Here is a 16,538-nt window from a genome sequence, read left to right as displayed (position 1 = left end):
CTCCACGTTTCTTATACTTGGATGGTTTCTTTTTCTGTGTAACTGGTGTTAGTTGTTGGGGGAATGCATTTAGTCCTTGCTTTTTATTTTTCTTCTTCTTCTTCTTCTTCTCTGCAAAGAGGTATCCAGTAGTTGCTATTTGATGTTAGAACCATATACTTAATCATTGAATTGTTAAGTCATTGACGTACTAGATTTTCTTTGTTTCATCGGAGCAGCTGCGTCGAATATGCAGGACCTCTGGTGTGAAGGTCTCAATTGAGACAGCCAATGCACGTGATTCGTTGTATCGTGCATCAGTTGATTTTGTTCTGAACACTTGCAGCAAGTATTATTTCTTTGCATTTCTTTAACACTGAATTTTGTTGGCCTTCCTATTTGTTAGTTTACTTGCTACTTCGTTACTACCTGGTTCAAGTTTGCCTTGTTCTTAATTCTATTTTGAAGTTGGGACCTTTCTGGTGCAGTGCAATGTGCCAGCCTAACCTTGTTCACATTGATGGTGAGGAACTCCGTCAGTTTGTTGCGGGGTTTGCAGATAATATTGGGCTTGAGGATGCTCGGGCTGCAACAATTGTGTGTGCAGCTGTTGCCGCACGCACACGTTCACGTTTTCTGCAGGCTTGGGTAAGGCTGTCTATCGCTGATTTTTTTTTTTGATGCAGGACATGAAAATTAAATATGATATGCGAGATTTCAGGCTTAAGATCACGTTAGTTCAGAAGCAATTACACAAATTTCATATCTCCCATGAAGTCTAAACATTCAATTAAGGGGAATCTATGCAGGTCCAGGCCTACACATGATAGGGCTGGATCAATAAAAATTATAAACCAAACGACACTCAAAGATAAGAAATAATCATCCACACATGCATAGTAATCAGTCCCTAATCCAAGGGATTTAGAAATTCCAATTCGGGGAACCCTAGGGTAAGAAAAGGGGCATAAAATTGGAGATTTGAGTAATTTAGGGTTAGGTTTAGGAATTTTGGATGGAAGCGGAGTGAAAGAGAGGAGAGATGAACCAGAAAAGTACCGCACGTGTGGATAACAACAATGGCTCAGACGCACGTGCGTGTGATCCCGACCGCATGTGTGGGGCCTACTATTAAGAAAGAGGCCACCTTCGCCCTGGTCGGCTAGGGATGGACTCCAAAACCCTCAAATCTTAGCTCGATCCGATATCCGGTTTGTGCGTGGTGCTCCGCCGAAGTTTCAACCCTTTTGTAGGGCCAGATTCTGAAATTCTGCTGTAGGAGGAGAATTGTTGCAATAGATGATTAATTCGAAGTGTAGATGATGGGGTGAGATGAGAAGAAGAGATGGTAGAAGATGGGTAGTAGAGATGGCGATGGATGGGGGCGAATTGGGATAGATGTGGCTTTGCACCACGGTAGTTAATCCTTCAATGAAGGAAGAGCTTCGCACCCAATTAGGCTTCACAACTCAGAGAGTAGAAAAACGCAGAAGTTTTATTAATCTTCAATTAATCAAAAGAACTACAAGGAGTGCCTATTTATAGGGAAAATCCTATACCCATAAACTCGCGTCATGTGCGCAAGCTATTACTTGGTGATGAAATAAACTAAAATAAAAATCAAACAAAGAAATCCAAAGTGTTCATGATGTTCTAAATAATAACAATAAGCAAAACCTAAAATATGAAATCAATCCGACTAGTGAGCCACGATCATGAGATCCCATGATGGGCTTTTTTAACTAACGGGCCTACTCTTTTGAATCAAAACTTCGTCCTCTAGCTAGGAGGCCCTTCCTGGACGTCGTCATCGATCCAGATCGACAGTGGGGCCCTCCTTCTAGCGTACGAGCGTAAGGGGGGTGGTGTGTGCGCGTGATGTCCCCATCAATTCTCCCCAGCTGTGAAGATTTCGCTATTGGCGAAATAAAACTCCTGAATCGCTTCAGGATGTCAGGACCAAGTCTCTGAAGCTCTTCCTTAGTGAGCCGCATGCTGTCTGAAGCTGGGCGTGACTTCCATTTAACCAGGTATTTCTGAAACCCACCGTCCGACGTTGAAACTATCTGATGGTCCAGGATATCCTCTATTTCATCTCTGGGTGTGTGAATGTTAGGTATGGGAGGCAGAGGCTGGGAAGAAAGGTCAGGAAGAGTAGATATGGGAGGTAGAGGCTGGGAAAATGGGTCGGGATGGGTAGGTATGAGACATAGAGGCTGGGAAGATGGGACGAGAGGGGTAGGTACAAGATGTAGGGGCTGTGAAGATGGGTCGGGATGGGGCCATGGATCAAGGGATAAATCTGGGGAATCAGGATGGGTGTGCGAAGGGTCGGACAAAGTATCAGTGGTCCCCTGAAAAGTAACTAGATCTTCCACATTGAATGTGGAACTAATTCTCATAAAAGGTGGAAGATCTACCTCATACACATTGAGACCATTTCGTTTTATAATTTTGAAGGGTCCAGCGCTATGCGCGTGTAACTTACGAACGGCCCCCGGAGGATACCACTCGGGCCTGATGCAGACTATCATAGGGTCCTCAATATTGAATTCTTTGAAATGTTTATGCTCGTCTGCAGAGAATTTATAATGTTCATTACTAGTAGTGATCTTTTGCCTGATTTCTTGATGCCATGAATGAATGTGATGCGCAAAAGACTCTGCAGGCTCTAACGGCCTATGGAATAGTGACATAGGGACAAGATTAATAGGTTTCCCAGATTTATAACCAATGTTGTCAAATAGCATATGCGATCCTATGCGATTGCATATGCCTGTGCGAAGTGCGATCACACAATCGCATGTGGTCGCATATTTATTTTTTTCGCATTTTTTCAAAAAATTAAAGAAAAAATCAGAAAAATCAAAATAAATTATTATATGTCATTGGGACATGAAATACATTTAATTTAAGTAAAAAAAAAAAACCAACCAATTACATACATATGATAATGATACATTTACAAATTGCAATATAGTTAACTTCTTAAATCTTAACAATTAACATTTTATATTTAACAATAAGTCAATAACAAATATGAAATATGAAATATCCATATTCAACATTCAACACTACATGTACATGATACATAATATAATATGTCAAGTTATTAATATCAAGTTATCAACAACTAACAACATCAACATCAACACACTTAGACTTATGAGACAAGCATTAAATAAAATTAAGAAGTTATGTATTTATTATTTATCTAATCAACAATCATTAATCACATACATTGATCTAGTAGCCCTTGTGGCATATCACCACTAGGTCCACCACCACCACTATCATCATCATCATTATCATTCGAGTCATCTCCTTCTTCCACATACACTTCTTCTTCTTCTGTTTCTTCATCATCTGTACGTACTAATACTTCATCAACATCCAATGGTGAATGATCTTCAGCTTGATCATCATTATCACCTTCTCCTTCTTCAATCTCCTCAATCTCATCAACGGGGTTGACGGCTACTACTCGCCCCCTTCGTCTTTCACCTTTGAGTGGTACTACTACCTTCACCAAGTGTCGATCCATATGCGGTATCTTTAACTTGTGCCTATGTTAGCTCCTCTCCAGCAAATACCGGGTCCTCCGTCTCTATGAGCCACTCATTATCTGCATCCAACTCATCTAAGCAGATAGGGTCAAAGAAACCGGGCTTTTCTTTCCTACTTTGGAATCGTTCTCGCAATTTTTGATTGTATTGAACGAAAACTAAGTTGTTGAGCGTTTTTTCTCAAGGCGATTCCTTTTCTTGGTATGAATCTGCAAGAAAGAAAGCGCATTTGGCATTAGCTATTTAGGTAATTAATTTAGCTTTGGCTACTAAAAAAATTAAAGTTAACAAAAAAACAAAACAATTACTAAACAGTCTAAACTTACCGCCTCGAATGTGCTCCAATTGCGCTCGCAACCACTGGCAGAATACGTGAGTCCAAGAATCTTCATAACCAGCTTTTTTAGAGCTGGATCCTTCCTGTTCGGGTCCACTCCATATGCAGCCCACCAGTCAGCTGAGAAAAACAGTTTAAGTATAAGTTAGAGTCTTAGTCTCTTAGAGACACTTTGTAGAAAAACTTTTTGTAAGAGTTCAGTACACAGTTGACAGTACACTAACATTCATTCATAGAAGTACTTACTGGGTAATTTCATTGTCCAATGTCTTATTACGATATCCCTTGAGAATATCCCTTTACTTTTAGTGTAGAAGTCCGGCAAAGTTGAGATCTTGTCCTGTTCTCCTCTATCTGGAATCATTCTTTCCAAGACATCAATAAATCTAACCATATGCGTAGTTAGTGCTTCTGCTGGATCAACAGAAGCGAATAAACAGGCTGGGTTAAGGATGTAAGCAGCCGAATACAATGGGGATGACATTTGGCTGCCCTATCTTCTATCTATAATATCTAAAATTGGCTTGTAATCACGGTCTCTATAGTTAAAATGGTCCATGATCTTATTTTTCGCCCTCCATCGCATCATATATGTAGCCCATTGCAAGCTTTTCATCCCCGTCCACCAATCGCAACAGTGACTAAGGGCTCAGATCATTTTAGCGCCTTTGCCACTTGAGTCTAAAAACCTTGAGAAAGAATTGTTTGTTGAACCTGTTTCCCTTCAACCTTCTTTGACTAAGGCCCACTTGTAAAATCGGCCGACACTAAAAGGCTTCGAAGTTCTTATTTCTTTGCATGTAGCCTTTGTAGTGTTAAAAAGGCTGTAGCGAAACGGGTGACTACTGGACGTAGCAAGTTACCCCCAATGTGTTTTCTCATTCGACTGAGAAGAAGGGCGTGTTTGTACATAAAGACTGTAATTCTTCTAACCATTGCAATCACATTTATAAATAATCTACTTATATCTTCTAATATAAGATCAATACAATGGGCTGCATCGGGGGTCCAAAATAAACGTCGCCTCTTCTCCATAAGAAGACGACCGACCATTACATACGAGGCTGCGTTATCTGTAATTACTTGTACAACGTAATCCTCACCTATTTCTTCAACTACACTGTCTAGTAAGTTAAACAAATATTCTCCTGTGTGTAAATGGCCCGACGCATCTACTGACTTCAAGAACATTGTCCCAGCTAGACAATTTACCAAAAAGTTAATGAGAGACCGATCGGATTTATCGGTCCATCCATTGGCCATTAGTGAACAATCATATATTTTCCATAATTCCTTATATTCAGCTATGAAGGATTGTGTATATTTAACTTCATTTTTTAGGCATGTCTCTCTCATTTCATGATATGAAGGAAGTTTAAGCCCAGGTCCAAATTGACCCATAGCCTTAATCATTACTTTGAAGCTTTTCGATTTAACGGCGTTGAAAGCAACGCCGGTTTAATAAAACCACTTAGTAATATATTGAATTGTGGTTTTCCTATCTTTTTGTTTATACCGGTTCTCTAAAGTTGTTTGAGTCGGCCCTTTCCCTCTACCCCTTTGGTCGACCACATCCTTGGGGTGTGGTCTACACCATATATCTATGGGCCCATGCCCTCGGGCTCTTTTTTATGGTTGTATTTGTGGTCTAAACTGGCCTGTCGAAGTAGGGGGAGTGGGACTAGCTTCATCTGCATTAACTACATTTATATTTTCATATGCATCTTGTTCCATATATTCCTCCTGATGTAGGGCACTATCGCATTTCTTTCTTGATTGTTTTTCCATATACTCCATGATCTCCCTTCGGATTTCTGGAGTAATTTTGTTGCATGCTTTTGCATTTGACCCTGGTAAATGTGCAAGGTGTTGCTTGTGCCTTGCAATGCCACTGGAACTCACATACCTACATAACTCACATACTATGTGAGTCTTTTCGGTAGCACTACGGTAGTGTGCATACTTCCAACCCGGGTCATTCGACTTGGGCTTAAAAGAGGAAGATTGGGAAGAAGACATTATGATTTATGATGGTGGATGGTGGTGTGTGTATTATTGATTGCCACTTGCTAGTATCCTAGCACTAAAAAGTAACTAGCTAGCTACTAACTAGAAACTAGAAAGTAAACTACAAATAAAAAGAAAACTAAAGTAAGAGACTAAGAAGAAGAACTAAGAAGTAAGAAGTAAGAAAGAAGTAGATCTAAGAGAGTAAGTAAGAGTAAAGACTAAAGAGCCTAAAGAGATGGGACTTGGGGGAGAGAGAGAGAGAGAGAGAGAGAGAGAGAGAGAGAGAGAGAGAGAGAGAGTTACACTTACACACACACACACTTACACACTTACACTTGTAGAAACTAGAAAGGGGGAAGAAGAGGGAGAGAGAGAGTTGAGTTACACACTTACACTTGTAGAAAGGGAGAAGAAGAGGGAAAAGAAAATGAGAAAAAGTGATAGGGTTGAGTTACACTTGTAGAGAGAGAGAGAGAGAGAGAGAGAGAGAGAGAGAGAGATTTACACACAAATAAAATTAAAATTACAAATCTAAAAGAGGTTCTCAACTACCAACTTTCAATTTTCAAATTCTTGTCTAAGTTGTCTACTTGTCTTCTCTTCACCTTTGCCCCTTCACTTGAGTATTGATCTTGAATTCTTGTCGTAACTTGTACTTGTAACTTGTAAGTTGTAACTTGTAAGATGTAACTTGTAAGTTGTAACTTGTCACTTGTAAGTTGTAACTTCAAACTTGTAAGTTGTAACAACTAACAACTAACAAAGTAACAAATCAATTAACAAACAAAAATAAAATAAAATAGAAAGAAGTTGTTAGAATTAGAAACTTAGAAGTTAGAACTTAGAAAACTTAGTTAGAACTTGGATATTATGAAATATAAAACTCTAAATGAAAATGAGATAGAAAGAGAGAGTGATGTTATGTATGTTCCCTTGATTGAACTAGAAAGTAGAAACTAGAAAGAGAGTTCTATCAATTCAGCGGATGGAGATTGGATAGGAGTCTCTTGACTCTTGAATCTTGATTCCTGAATATGGATGGTATGATGTATCATGTATCTTGGATTCTTGATTCTTGATTCTTATACCCTTGATTCTTGAAAGTCGAAAGAAAAGAAAAGAAATATGGAAATGGAATATGGATGGAGATTGGAGAGGAGTGGATATAGAATGTAGATTGTAGAGTGCTTAGAAGTTAGAATTAGAAATATGTAAGAGAGGATGTAGTAAGAGAAATAGAGAATAGAGAGAGAGTTTGAGCTTTTTTTGCATGTAGGAATGCTTAGAATGCATATTTATAGAGAAAAAAATCAGGATTTTTTTTTTAAAAAGGTCAAAAAACGGTCAGATTTCTGACCGTTGGCCATTATGCAATCGCATATGCTAGCACATGTGGCATATGCGATTGCATGTGCAGGGACCGCATATGCGATCGCCCCAAAAATACGTACATATGCGATCGCATATGTGACATATGCGATCGCATATTCACATATGCGATCGCACATGACAACACTGTTTATAACCAGTAACGACTTCATAAGGACTGAGACCTGTGGACCTATTGACAAAACTATTAGACGTGAACTCGGCTGTAGGTATTACGGTGTCTCATGTTCTGGTGTGTTCTATATCTCTCCTAGGAGGACACTCATCCGGTAGAACATCAGGAAAAACATCACGTAACTCATCCACTACTAGAATGGCCTCAGTGGGTAACTCTACACTAGCCTCTGGTGCACTCTCTCCAGCCATAAGGCCGCACATGTTGTACCCTTCAAAATAGTAGTCATGTTGTCTCTCATGTGGTGGGTGCACGGGTGCACACCCATAATTGATTCCTTGACCAACTCCATTCATTGGTCTATCCTCTAGGCCACTTGCCTGAGATTGGACATCTACCCTAATGATGGGGTTTGTCCTGGCGATAGTCTTTAGTCGGGTAATGCGTACATCAAGCTGTTCAAAGCATTGGTCCATTTCCAAGCGCTTAATTAAAAACTCAAACTTCTGGGACAGCTTGTTTAGTGACTCTTGTAATTGTTCCATGTTTAGTGTAGGGTGCCAACCAAAATTCAGCAAAATAGTTGTCAAAATATAAGATTATATATATATATATATATATATATATATATATATATATATATATATATAAGAAACAACTTAGTTTCTAAAAACGAAAAAGGAAAGTTTTTAAAACAAGTTAGGAAAGTTTCTAAAAAAAAAAAAACCAAATTAGGAAAGTTTCTAAAAAAACAAATTAGGAAAGTTTCTAAAGAAACAAATTAGGAAAGCTTCTAAAAAAACAAATTAGAAAAGTTTCTAAAAAAAACAACCTAGTTTCTAAAGAAAAAGAAAAAGGAAAGTTTCTAAAAATAGAAAGTAAGTTCGTTTCTAAAAAGAAAAAGGAAAGGAAATTAGTTTCTAAAAACAGATTAAGATAGTTTCTCACAGAAAAGGAAAGTTTCTAAACCTAGAAATAGAAAATTAAGTTAATTTCTAAAATAATTCAAATAAGGGGATAACAGAAAATTTCAGCAGCTTATGTCTGGGTTTATGGACCTCTTAAACAGCCATATATGATGAGAATTGACTCGTAATGGACATAAACAACCAAATCCTAAACATGTAATGAATTCTCCTACAAGAACCCTAGGCTTTGATACCAAATTTGATGCAGGACATGAAAATTAAATGTGATATGCGACATTTCAGGCTTAAGATTACGTTAGTTCAGAAACAATTACACAAATTTCATATCCCGCATGAAAGTCCAAACATTCAATTAAGGGGAATCTATGCGGGTCCAGGCCTACATATGATAGGGCTGGATCAATAAAAATTATAAACCAAACGGCACTCAAAGATAAGAAATAATCATCCACACATGCATAGTAATCAGTCCCTAATCCAAGGGATTTAAAAATTCCAATTCGGGGAACCCTAGGGTAAGAAAAGGGGCATAAAATTGGAGATTTGAGTAATTTAGGGTTAGGTTTAGGGATTTTGGGTGGAAGCGGAGTGAAAGAGAGGAAAGACGAACCAGAGAAGTACCGCATGCGTGGACAACAACAATGGCCCAGACGCACGTACGTGCGATCCCGGACGCACGTATGCGGGGCTCACTATTCAGAAAAAGGCCACCTTGGCCCTGGTCGGCCAGGGATGGACTCCAAATCCTTCAAATCTCAGCTTGATCCGATGTTCGGTTTGTGCGTGGTGATCCGCCGAAGTTTTAGCCCTCCTGTAGGGCCAGATTATGAAATTTTGCTGTGGGGAGGAGAATTGCTGCAATAGATGATTAATTCGAAGTGTAGATGATGGGGTGAGATGAGAAGAAGAAATTGTAGAAGATGGGTAGTAGAGATGGTGATGGATGGGGGCGAATCGGGATAGATGTGGCTTCGCATTACAGTAGTTAACCCTTCGATGAAGAGAGGGCTTCGCACCCAATTAGGCTTCACAACTCAGAGAGTAGGAAAACACAGAATTTTTATTAATCTTCAATGAATCAAAAGAATTGCAAGGGGTGCCTATTTATAGGAAAAATTCTATACCCATAAACTCGCGCCATGTGCGCAACCTATTACTTGGCGATGAAGTAAACTAAAATAAAAACCAAACAAAGAAATCCAAAGCATTCATGATGTTCTAAATAATAACAATAAGCAAAACCTAAAATATGAAATCAATCCGACTAGTGGGCTACGATCATGAGATCCCATGATGGGCTTTTCTTGACTAACGGGCCTACTCTTTTGAATAAAAACTTTGTCCTCTAGCTAGGGGGCCCTCCCTGGACATTGTCATCGATCCAAATCGACGGTGGGGCTCTCCTTTTGGCGTACGAGCATAAGGGAGGTGGTGTGTGCGCGTGTGCGCATGATGTCCCCATCATTTTTCCCCAGCTTCCTAGGCCACTTCTGCTATAACTTGTTCATGTCATAATTTCTGAGGATTTGGTTAGCTTGACCATTTAGAACTTTACCTGGCCCATGTATGTTTTATAGTGTCTTTATGCATTTGTGAGGTCTTAGCAATCATTGTGAGAGATGTTTTTGGAATATCTTCTTCTTGAACTTGAACTACCAATTCTTAGGTAACTGCAATACTGCAAACCATTAGTTAATGCTCGAATTTCAGCTGTTATGTTTGTGCAGTACCCATAATAATGAGAAAATGCACACACCGCATTGAGCAAGAGAAGACCCACCTCCACCAAACACTGTTGGGTTGATTCATGATGCCCTACATTCAACTGGAAAATCTCCCATGGAGGCTTTAACCACATCACTGGCAAAGCAACTTCAAATTTCAGCTTATGAATACCAATATTACTACACCTTCGCCAGTGACCCTCTTGTTACTTGCCTTTCTTGAGTTTATCGACCACTTCATTTGTAACCCTCTGAACTAAATAACACTTCATTTTCAACTTGGTAACAAAAGGCGATTTCTAGCATACAAGATGTAAACCTTGGGACAAGGCCCGCTGGATGGCATTCCTAGAGTTCCTGTTAATAATCAACTACTCTGAAAACAAAGATGAGAAGATGTGAAGCCCTTCTTTTAGGGAGAGAACTCCGTGGCAATATAGCCACCTGATGCGGACATCATTGGTGCACCCTTTAGAGTGTACCAAGGGAGGAGGTGTCACCGACAAAGTACTGGAGCAGAGGAGTTGATGTGGATGGATGTCGGGTCCACCGGACCTATTTTCTGACGCGCTACGAGTGTAGGAGCTGCATGACCGCACCCTGATCATAGATCCATGGGTCGGATTTCACACCCTACCACACAAGTGTTTTAGTTTTAGGCGTTTTTGTTTTTGTTTTTTTTTCCTTATTTCAGGGGCTTTATTGCACTTTCTTTATTTTTTTTGTTTTTTTATTATTTTTCTTGTTTTCAGGGGCTTTAGTGCACTTTTACTTTTCCATAGCTTATATATACGTTGTGAGAAACCCTATTTTCATTATTATTAAATGAATAGAAATTCGTATTTTTTCTTCCTCTTTATTCAAGAGATTAGGGTTTCAGAATTGGCCCTTGGGTGTTGAGGATTCCACCTTGATTTCAGGTTCCCTTCTTTCTAAATCTTCGAGGTGCAGTAAAAGGTAAGAATCATCCTCTTTTTCTTTTGACGACAAAAAGGACCTGTACTTTCTTCATCTCGAACTCTTCATTCTTCACCCCTTTCGTTCCTCTCTGGATATCCCGTTTCTAGTTTGAACAGAGAAGAGGGATGATTAGTCAGTAGAATCAAATCCAAACTTGACCGCGGACTGACTTATGCTAGATCTGGGATATCCTCATATCCCTAGGTCCTTCCTTTTTACTGTTTATGTGATTTTATGCTAAGGGGTATGATCCTGACGGAATGACTTCATCTTTGTGTTGAGATTTACCTAAACCCTTTGATTGGAAACGGTTAGTTAATTGGTGTATTTATTTGAACATTCTTTAACCTGATTATACATGCATCTAGGGTTAGGTCATCACATGTCCCTGCATCACCACCTCCCTACAGGGCCTGAAAACATCGTCAAGATCTCTCCTTTATCATTTCTTAAGACTCCACCCAGGCCAGAGGGACTCGCATTCCCAGAAAGCACCCACTACAATTAAGCTTTAGGGCGCTTGATTGAGGCAAGGTCCACCTAGCAATTCATGTATAACTTTGTTTATGTGAGCCTCCATGATGGTCATTCTAGAGCCTTGGTAAAAGAGGAAGGTTGATGAGTGGTTGGCAGTGTGAATTGTTTGTGAATATACTATTTAAGCAAGGCAATGATTATGATGGCGGTGGTCATGGTAGGCAATTGTGTTGGAAGTGGCTTGCTAAACATGGCTTCTTTGATTGCAGGCTTTTGAAATTCAAGGGAAACGGTCTGAAGCATTGGATGAACTGCTCAAGATCTGTGCTATTCATCAGATATTTCCTCCTGAAGAATATTCAGTATGCATTTAGCTTATGTCCATACTCCATGTGTAATTGGGTTGCCTTCTTTTCCTTGTACATCCACTTAAATTTTTTTTTTTTCTCCGGGTTCGTCATTGCACGTGCAACATTCAGCATAAGCATTATAGATTCTCACATGTTTGATGTTTTCTTGTTTGTACCTTCTGGATCTTATTTTTAACCAGTGGTTACATAATGTAAAGGAATGTTGCTGTGCTCATATGGTTGTTAGGGTTTTATAGTTGTTTTCCTATCTGTCGTTTTCTCATTACCAAGGGGTATGTTAATTTTCTTTTATTATTCTTATCAATGAAATGAGACATATAGATAGAAAGCCAAGGAACAATGGCAGAGGAAAAGGGATCCTCAACAACATAGGATTGGATGTATTAATCAATTCAGTACTCTTTTTTTTCCAGTGAAAATTAATTTAAGCACTTAATAATCTGGATTTTCCAACCATCTGAATCGTTTTAGTGCTGAAAATAAGTGACAAAGTGCTGAAAATAAGTTTGATCAAATGGCACCTTAGGGCCTTGCCTCTTTCAAGTCTTAGTCTTTACATCTCTATTATGCTTCATAGGTTCTCAATGAAATATTTCCTGTCAGTCTTCCGGCGGAAAAAAAAGGTGGCTATTACCTTTGGAATCACTTTCATGCATGCATATCATATTTTGACGGGGATTTTATGGCATAGTTTTTTACTTAGAAATAGTGGTCTTTAATGATGCCTGCATTATAGAGGCCACTGGACCTGGCCTTGAAACAACATCATCTAGGATTTTGCCTTACCTACCTCGACTTCAACTTGCAGTTCGTTCTAGCATTTGGGCTATAGCCTGCATTCTATATTTGCTTCCTTTAGTGGTATTCTTTTTTCTGTTTACCAGAAGAAATTGCAAGAACACCCATGCAAGTGCCCCAGAAGAAATTGCATATTTTCTTCTGATGCCATTTAACTTCGACATTTATCGGAATGTTACAACGAAATGGGAAGAGCATTGAGTATAAAGTGGAAACTCTTCCCTAAGTAATCACCTCCTGGTTGTACAACCGGCTTCACTTTGTAGCTATTAAGAATTACAAATGTTGGCTTACAGGTTCTTGATAAGTTCTCCATGCTCATGTCATCTTAGCTGTCAAGTTATTGGCCACTCTAACTATAAAGATTATTTTCCCAGTCCCAGTGATCTTCCTGAAGAGTGAAACTGCTGCCTAATTCATTACTTTCTGCTTTAAGTTTTACTTGATATATGTATGTTGTCACTGGTTGATGGTAATCATTCCACAACTGATTACCCTTTGTGAACTTTTACGTGCAGCCTGAAATGGAGATGGTGGCACGAGGACTTGAGAAACATTTAAAATTAGAGCAAAGGGAGCACCTATTGAAGCTACTCGAGGGAGTATGTCGGGCTGAAAATCAAAGAATTGCTGTGGAAGCACTTGGCCTGGTAAGCAACCTCTTTGCAATGGAACACTGTAGCTTGCAAGTGCCTATTAGATATGATATGGTGAACTCTTATCGTGTTGCACTGTTAAAAATAGTATGATTATTGAGTAGAATCTCATGAAACAGAAACTTCCATAAAATTAGTTTTTTTTTTTTTTTTTTTGGCAATATCTGTAAGAATTACGGAAGATTTGGATGGACAAAAACCTAAAAGGAAGCATGAGATTGTTTCTACTGATCTGTGTAGTTTCTTTGGTAACAAAGTGTCTTGGCTTTATTAGGCATGGATGGTGTATTTTAGATAAGGTTAGCATATAACGTTGTTAGACAAGCACAAGCGTTAAACACCGTTATTGAGGAATGGAGAGCATGAATAATCCCATGCAATGTTTTAAATATCGATGATATTGGCTGATATATCCCACGAGATATCTTGTATCCCACCTGTGCGATACGAAACGCATAGATAGTGCCAATGTAGCCCACATGTTCGATCCAATGAGCATTTTCAATTTCCGATCCCCTTTTTTGTTGAAATTATGTTAAATCAGTATCAAATGGTTATAAATCCATTGGTTCTTCATGTTTTGCATGAAAAATCATGGAGTTGGAGCTTTGATTTCGATATCTTCAATATCCATTGGCTTTTCATGTTCTCCATTATTTTATTATTTTATTATTTTTATTTTTTTTCAAAATTTTACTTCAACCAGCTATCAATTGAGACTTATTTCGAAATATTTATTGAAATGATCATCACATGCACTCTAATTTTGAAATTTGAGTGTAGGTGGTTTGATTTGGGGAAAATTAGGGAAAGTTCAAAATTTCCCCTATTTCTCTCAAATTGCTTGCAATGGTGCACTCCAAACATGAAATCAATCATGTATGAGGGCTGGTCTACTGATTTGTTTAGTCCTTATCAATTTTCGGAAAATAAAAATCATTTTAATTAAAAATTATTAAAATATCAATTATTATTATTATTATTTTTAAAAATTTCCCTTCAACCAATTGTCAATTGAGACCAATTTCAAAGTATTTAGGAGTGTTTGATGAAATGATCATCACATATACTCAAAATGTTATGCATTCAATTTGAATATAGTTGCATTAGTTCAGGTAGATAGCGCATATCTTAGGACCCTATACAAAGGAAACCTATTACGTGCACTTCTTTTTTGAGATCTTATGATTTAAAAGTGTGTATTAAGGTTCTTTTTTAACAATCCTTAAAGTTTCATTAAAAAATTCAACCATTTTCCTAATGTTTCCCAAAAAGTATGATAAATTACCCAATACAGACGATCGGTCCCGTGCGATAACCGATACGTATCTGTATCCCAAGGATGCGATACGTAACGCGATACTGATATTTCGAACACTGATCCCATGTATATGATGTGAATTGTACTCAAGGTTCCACAAACCCGGATGGTGCACTGATCATGAACATAGATACTTGTTGTATTACATTAGATGGTATAAGACAATTCCTTCAAATGTATTCCAAATCCATTTTATTATAGTTTAGCGCTTTGAGACAATGGATGTATTGATATGATATGAGGCATGATTATGATGAGTCGGGCTGTGTGGGAGAATTGACATTACAGCTCGATCTTCCCACATGACCTGATTTGGTCATCCTGGACTGCTTTGTGCAGTGAGTTGTTGTCTTAGGGGGCATGACTTGATGAGTTTGGCATTTATGTGCTTAAAATATATGCCTTCGCATTAGATGAAAGGGACACAAATTAACCTAAGGCATTGTTTCGTCATGGAGTGGATGATGTCGAAGCTAAACACGGTATCTAAAGTAATCACTTCCTAGAAGTAACTAGGAAGAATTTCGTAAACTGGTCCATAGGCTTGAGCTAGTATTCACGAGCTTTACCCTCCAACTCCTAACCGTAGTGATGTTGAAGAAACATTAGTTGTCTCAACTAAATGCTCTTAAGTAGGAAAGAGACAACAAGGTGACCAAATTGAGTGAGTGAGTGAGTGTGTGTGTGTGTGTGTGTGTGTGTGTGTGTGTGTGTGTGTGTGTGTGTGTGTGTGTGTGTGTAAGGCCTATACTGTGGTATTCATTCCTTACGTCAAAGACCAAACGTCTAATCGACTACTCGCCACTAGATGAAGATATCTGACTGTTCACGTCGATTTTAGACCACCTGATTGTAATAAACCAACTAAGAGATGTCCATATCCGCTCGTTTACACATCAAATTAAGATTTAGATCCGTTCATCTTGTTCGTCACATATGAATATGCTTAACCTACCGTTGGATCGATGATTCGAGTAACCTGTATGCGCAAACAATCATTTGAACCTATCAATATACATAGATCACCCCAAAAACCCACTCTGTGCTTGTCTATTTACAAAATTAACCGTACAATGATGCGATTACATGATCAAGGTTCTAACCATTTGATTACTTCAATTTTTTCCTATTATCTAACTGTCTATCAGTCTTGTATCCGCCAAATGGGCCACCAAAATATCAAAATAAACTGATCATTACGAAACACATGGGGTACAACTGAAAACTACCGGTTATTTTGTATACAGGACATGCACACATGTTACTTTGAATCACGGTTATACCTAGACCTTTAAAAATTCCCTTTTATCCATTATAGACACCCCAGGGTTCAGATAAACCATACCCAGAGAATAGTTTCATAGGTAAAATAATGCCAGTCAGATAACTGTAGGGTTAGATTGAGTCGGATTATGCTAGAATGTGCAGTAGGGAAAAATTTCCAATTTTCGCAATTATTATCTGCTTCGGCTCGCCTGAGCCTGGCGAAAATACACCCTTCCAGGTTCGGATGGGTAATGCTTCAGATGATCTTATCCTTTTTACCCTTATGTGTCACCCAAAATCCCTCTATTTTAAGCAGGCTTCCGCGATCGAATTCAGAGGTAGAGAGAAGATTAGTAGTAGAGGGTTATTAGTGAAGTGGCCTTATGATCCGAGTCGTCAAACCATGGCGTTTGTTTTTATTTTTAATCGTGTATCATGCAGATCTAGATTATGGAAGTGGCCTAGGGGCGAATCAAGCTGATTTGGAGTGAAGACGGCGGTGGCCCCACTGTTTTGGAGCGAAGACGGTGGTAACTCCGCCGTCTTGGCTCCAAGGTGGTGTTGCCACCACCCTCTTCACCCTTTGTGCGCACATGGGAAAGGGGTCCCATTCGTGGGCCCCACCATGATGTATGTGTTT

General features: G+C 38.8%; 2 protein-coding genes across 2 annotated transcripts in view; one reads left to right on the top strand and one right to left on the bottom strand.

The window, feature by feature from the left end:
* The window catches only part of LOC131240066 (uncharacterized), a 63,382-nt gene that overhangs the window by 32,178 nt on the left and 14,666 nt on the right, over positions 1 to 16,538 (top strand). The window contains exons 3-6 of the mRNA XM_058238086.1: positions 219 to 328; positions 468 to 627; positions 11,756 to 11,848; positions 13,174 to 13,305. Of these exons, the coding sequence (XP_058094069.1) occupies positions 219 to 328; positions 468 to 627; positions 11,756 to 11,848; positions 13,174 to 13,305 (495 nt within the window). The remainder of the gene's footprint in view (positions 1 to 218; positions 329 to 467; positions 628 to 11,755; positions 11,849 to 13,173; positions 13,306 to 16,538) is intronic.
* On the bottom strand, positions 3,520 to 4,453 carry LOC131240067 (uncharacterized). Its single transcript, XM_058238088.1, has 3 exons — positions 4,129 to 4,453; positions 3,872 to 4,002; positions 3,520 to 3,754 (listed from the first exon to the last, which is right to left on the bottom strand). The coding sequence occupies exons 1-3, from the start codon at positions 4,364 to 4,366 to the stop codon at positions 3,704 to 3,706; spliced, it is 420 nt and encodes a 139-aa protein (XP_058094071.1). The 5' UTR covers positions 4,367 to 4,453; the 3' UTR covers positions 3,520 to 3,703.

The sequence above is a fragment of the Magnolia sinica genome, chromosome 3 (assembly GCF_029962835.1).
Source record: "Magnolia sinica isolate HGM2019 chromosome 3, MsV1, whole genome shotgun sequence".
NCBI lineage: Eukaryota > Viridiplantae > Streptophyta > Magnoliopsida > Magnoliales > Magnoliaceae > Magnolia > Magnolia sinica.
The sequence above is the reverse complement of the archived record's forward strand: the minus strand, read 5'-3'. Positions and strand labels throughout refer to the sequence as shown.

Bases quoted from the DNA above. Each gene is read 5' to 3' on its own strand.
- LOC131240067 (XM_058238088.1), bottom strand. From the start codon at position 4,366: ATGTCATCCCCATTGTATTCGGCTGCTTACATCCTTAACCCAGCCTGT. The intron at 4,003-4,128 runs GTAAGTACTTCT...TGTTTTTCTCAG, and splicing joins TTGGACAATGAAATTACCCA to CTGACTGGTGGGCTGCATAT. The intron at 3,755-3,871 runs GTAAGTTTAGAC...TCTTTCTTGCAG, and splicing joins ATTGGAGCACATTCGAGGCG to ATTCATACCAAGAAAAGGAA.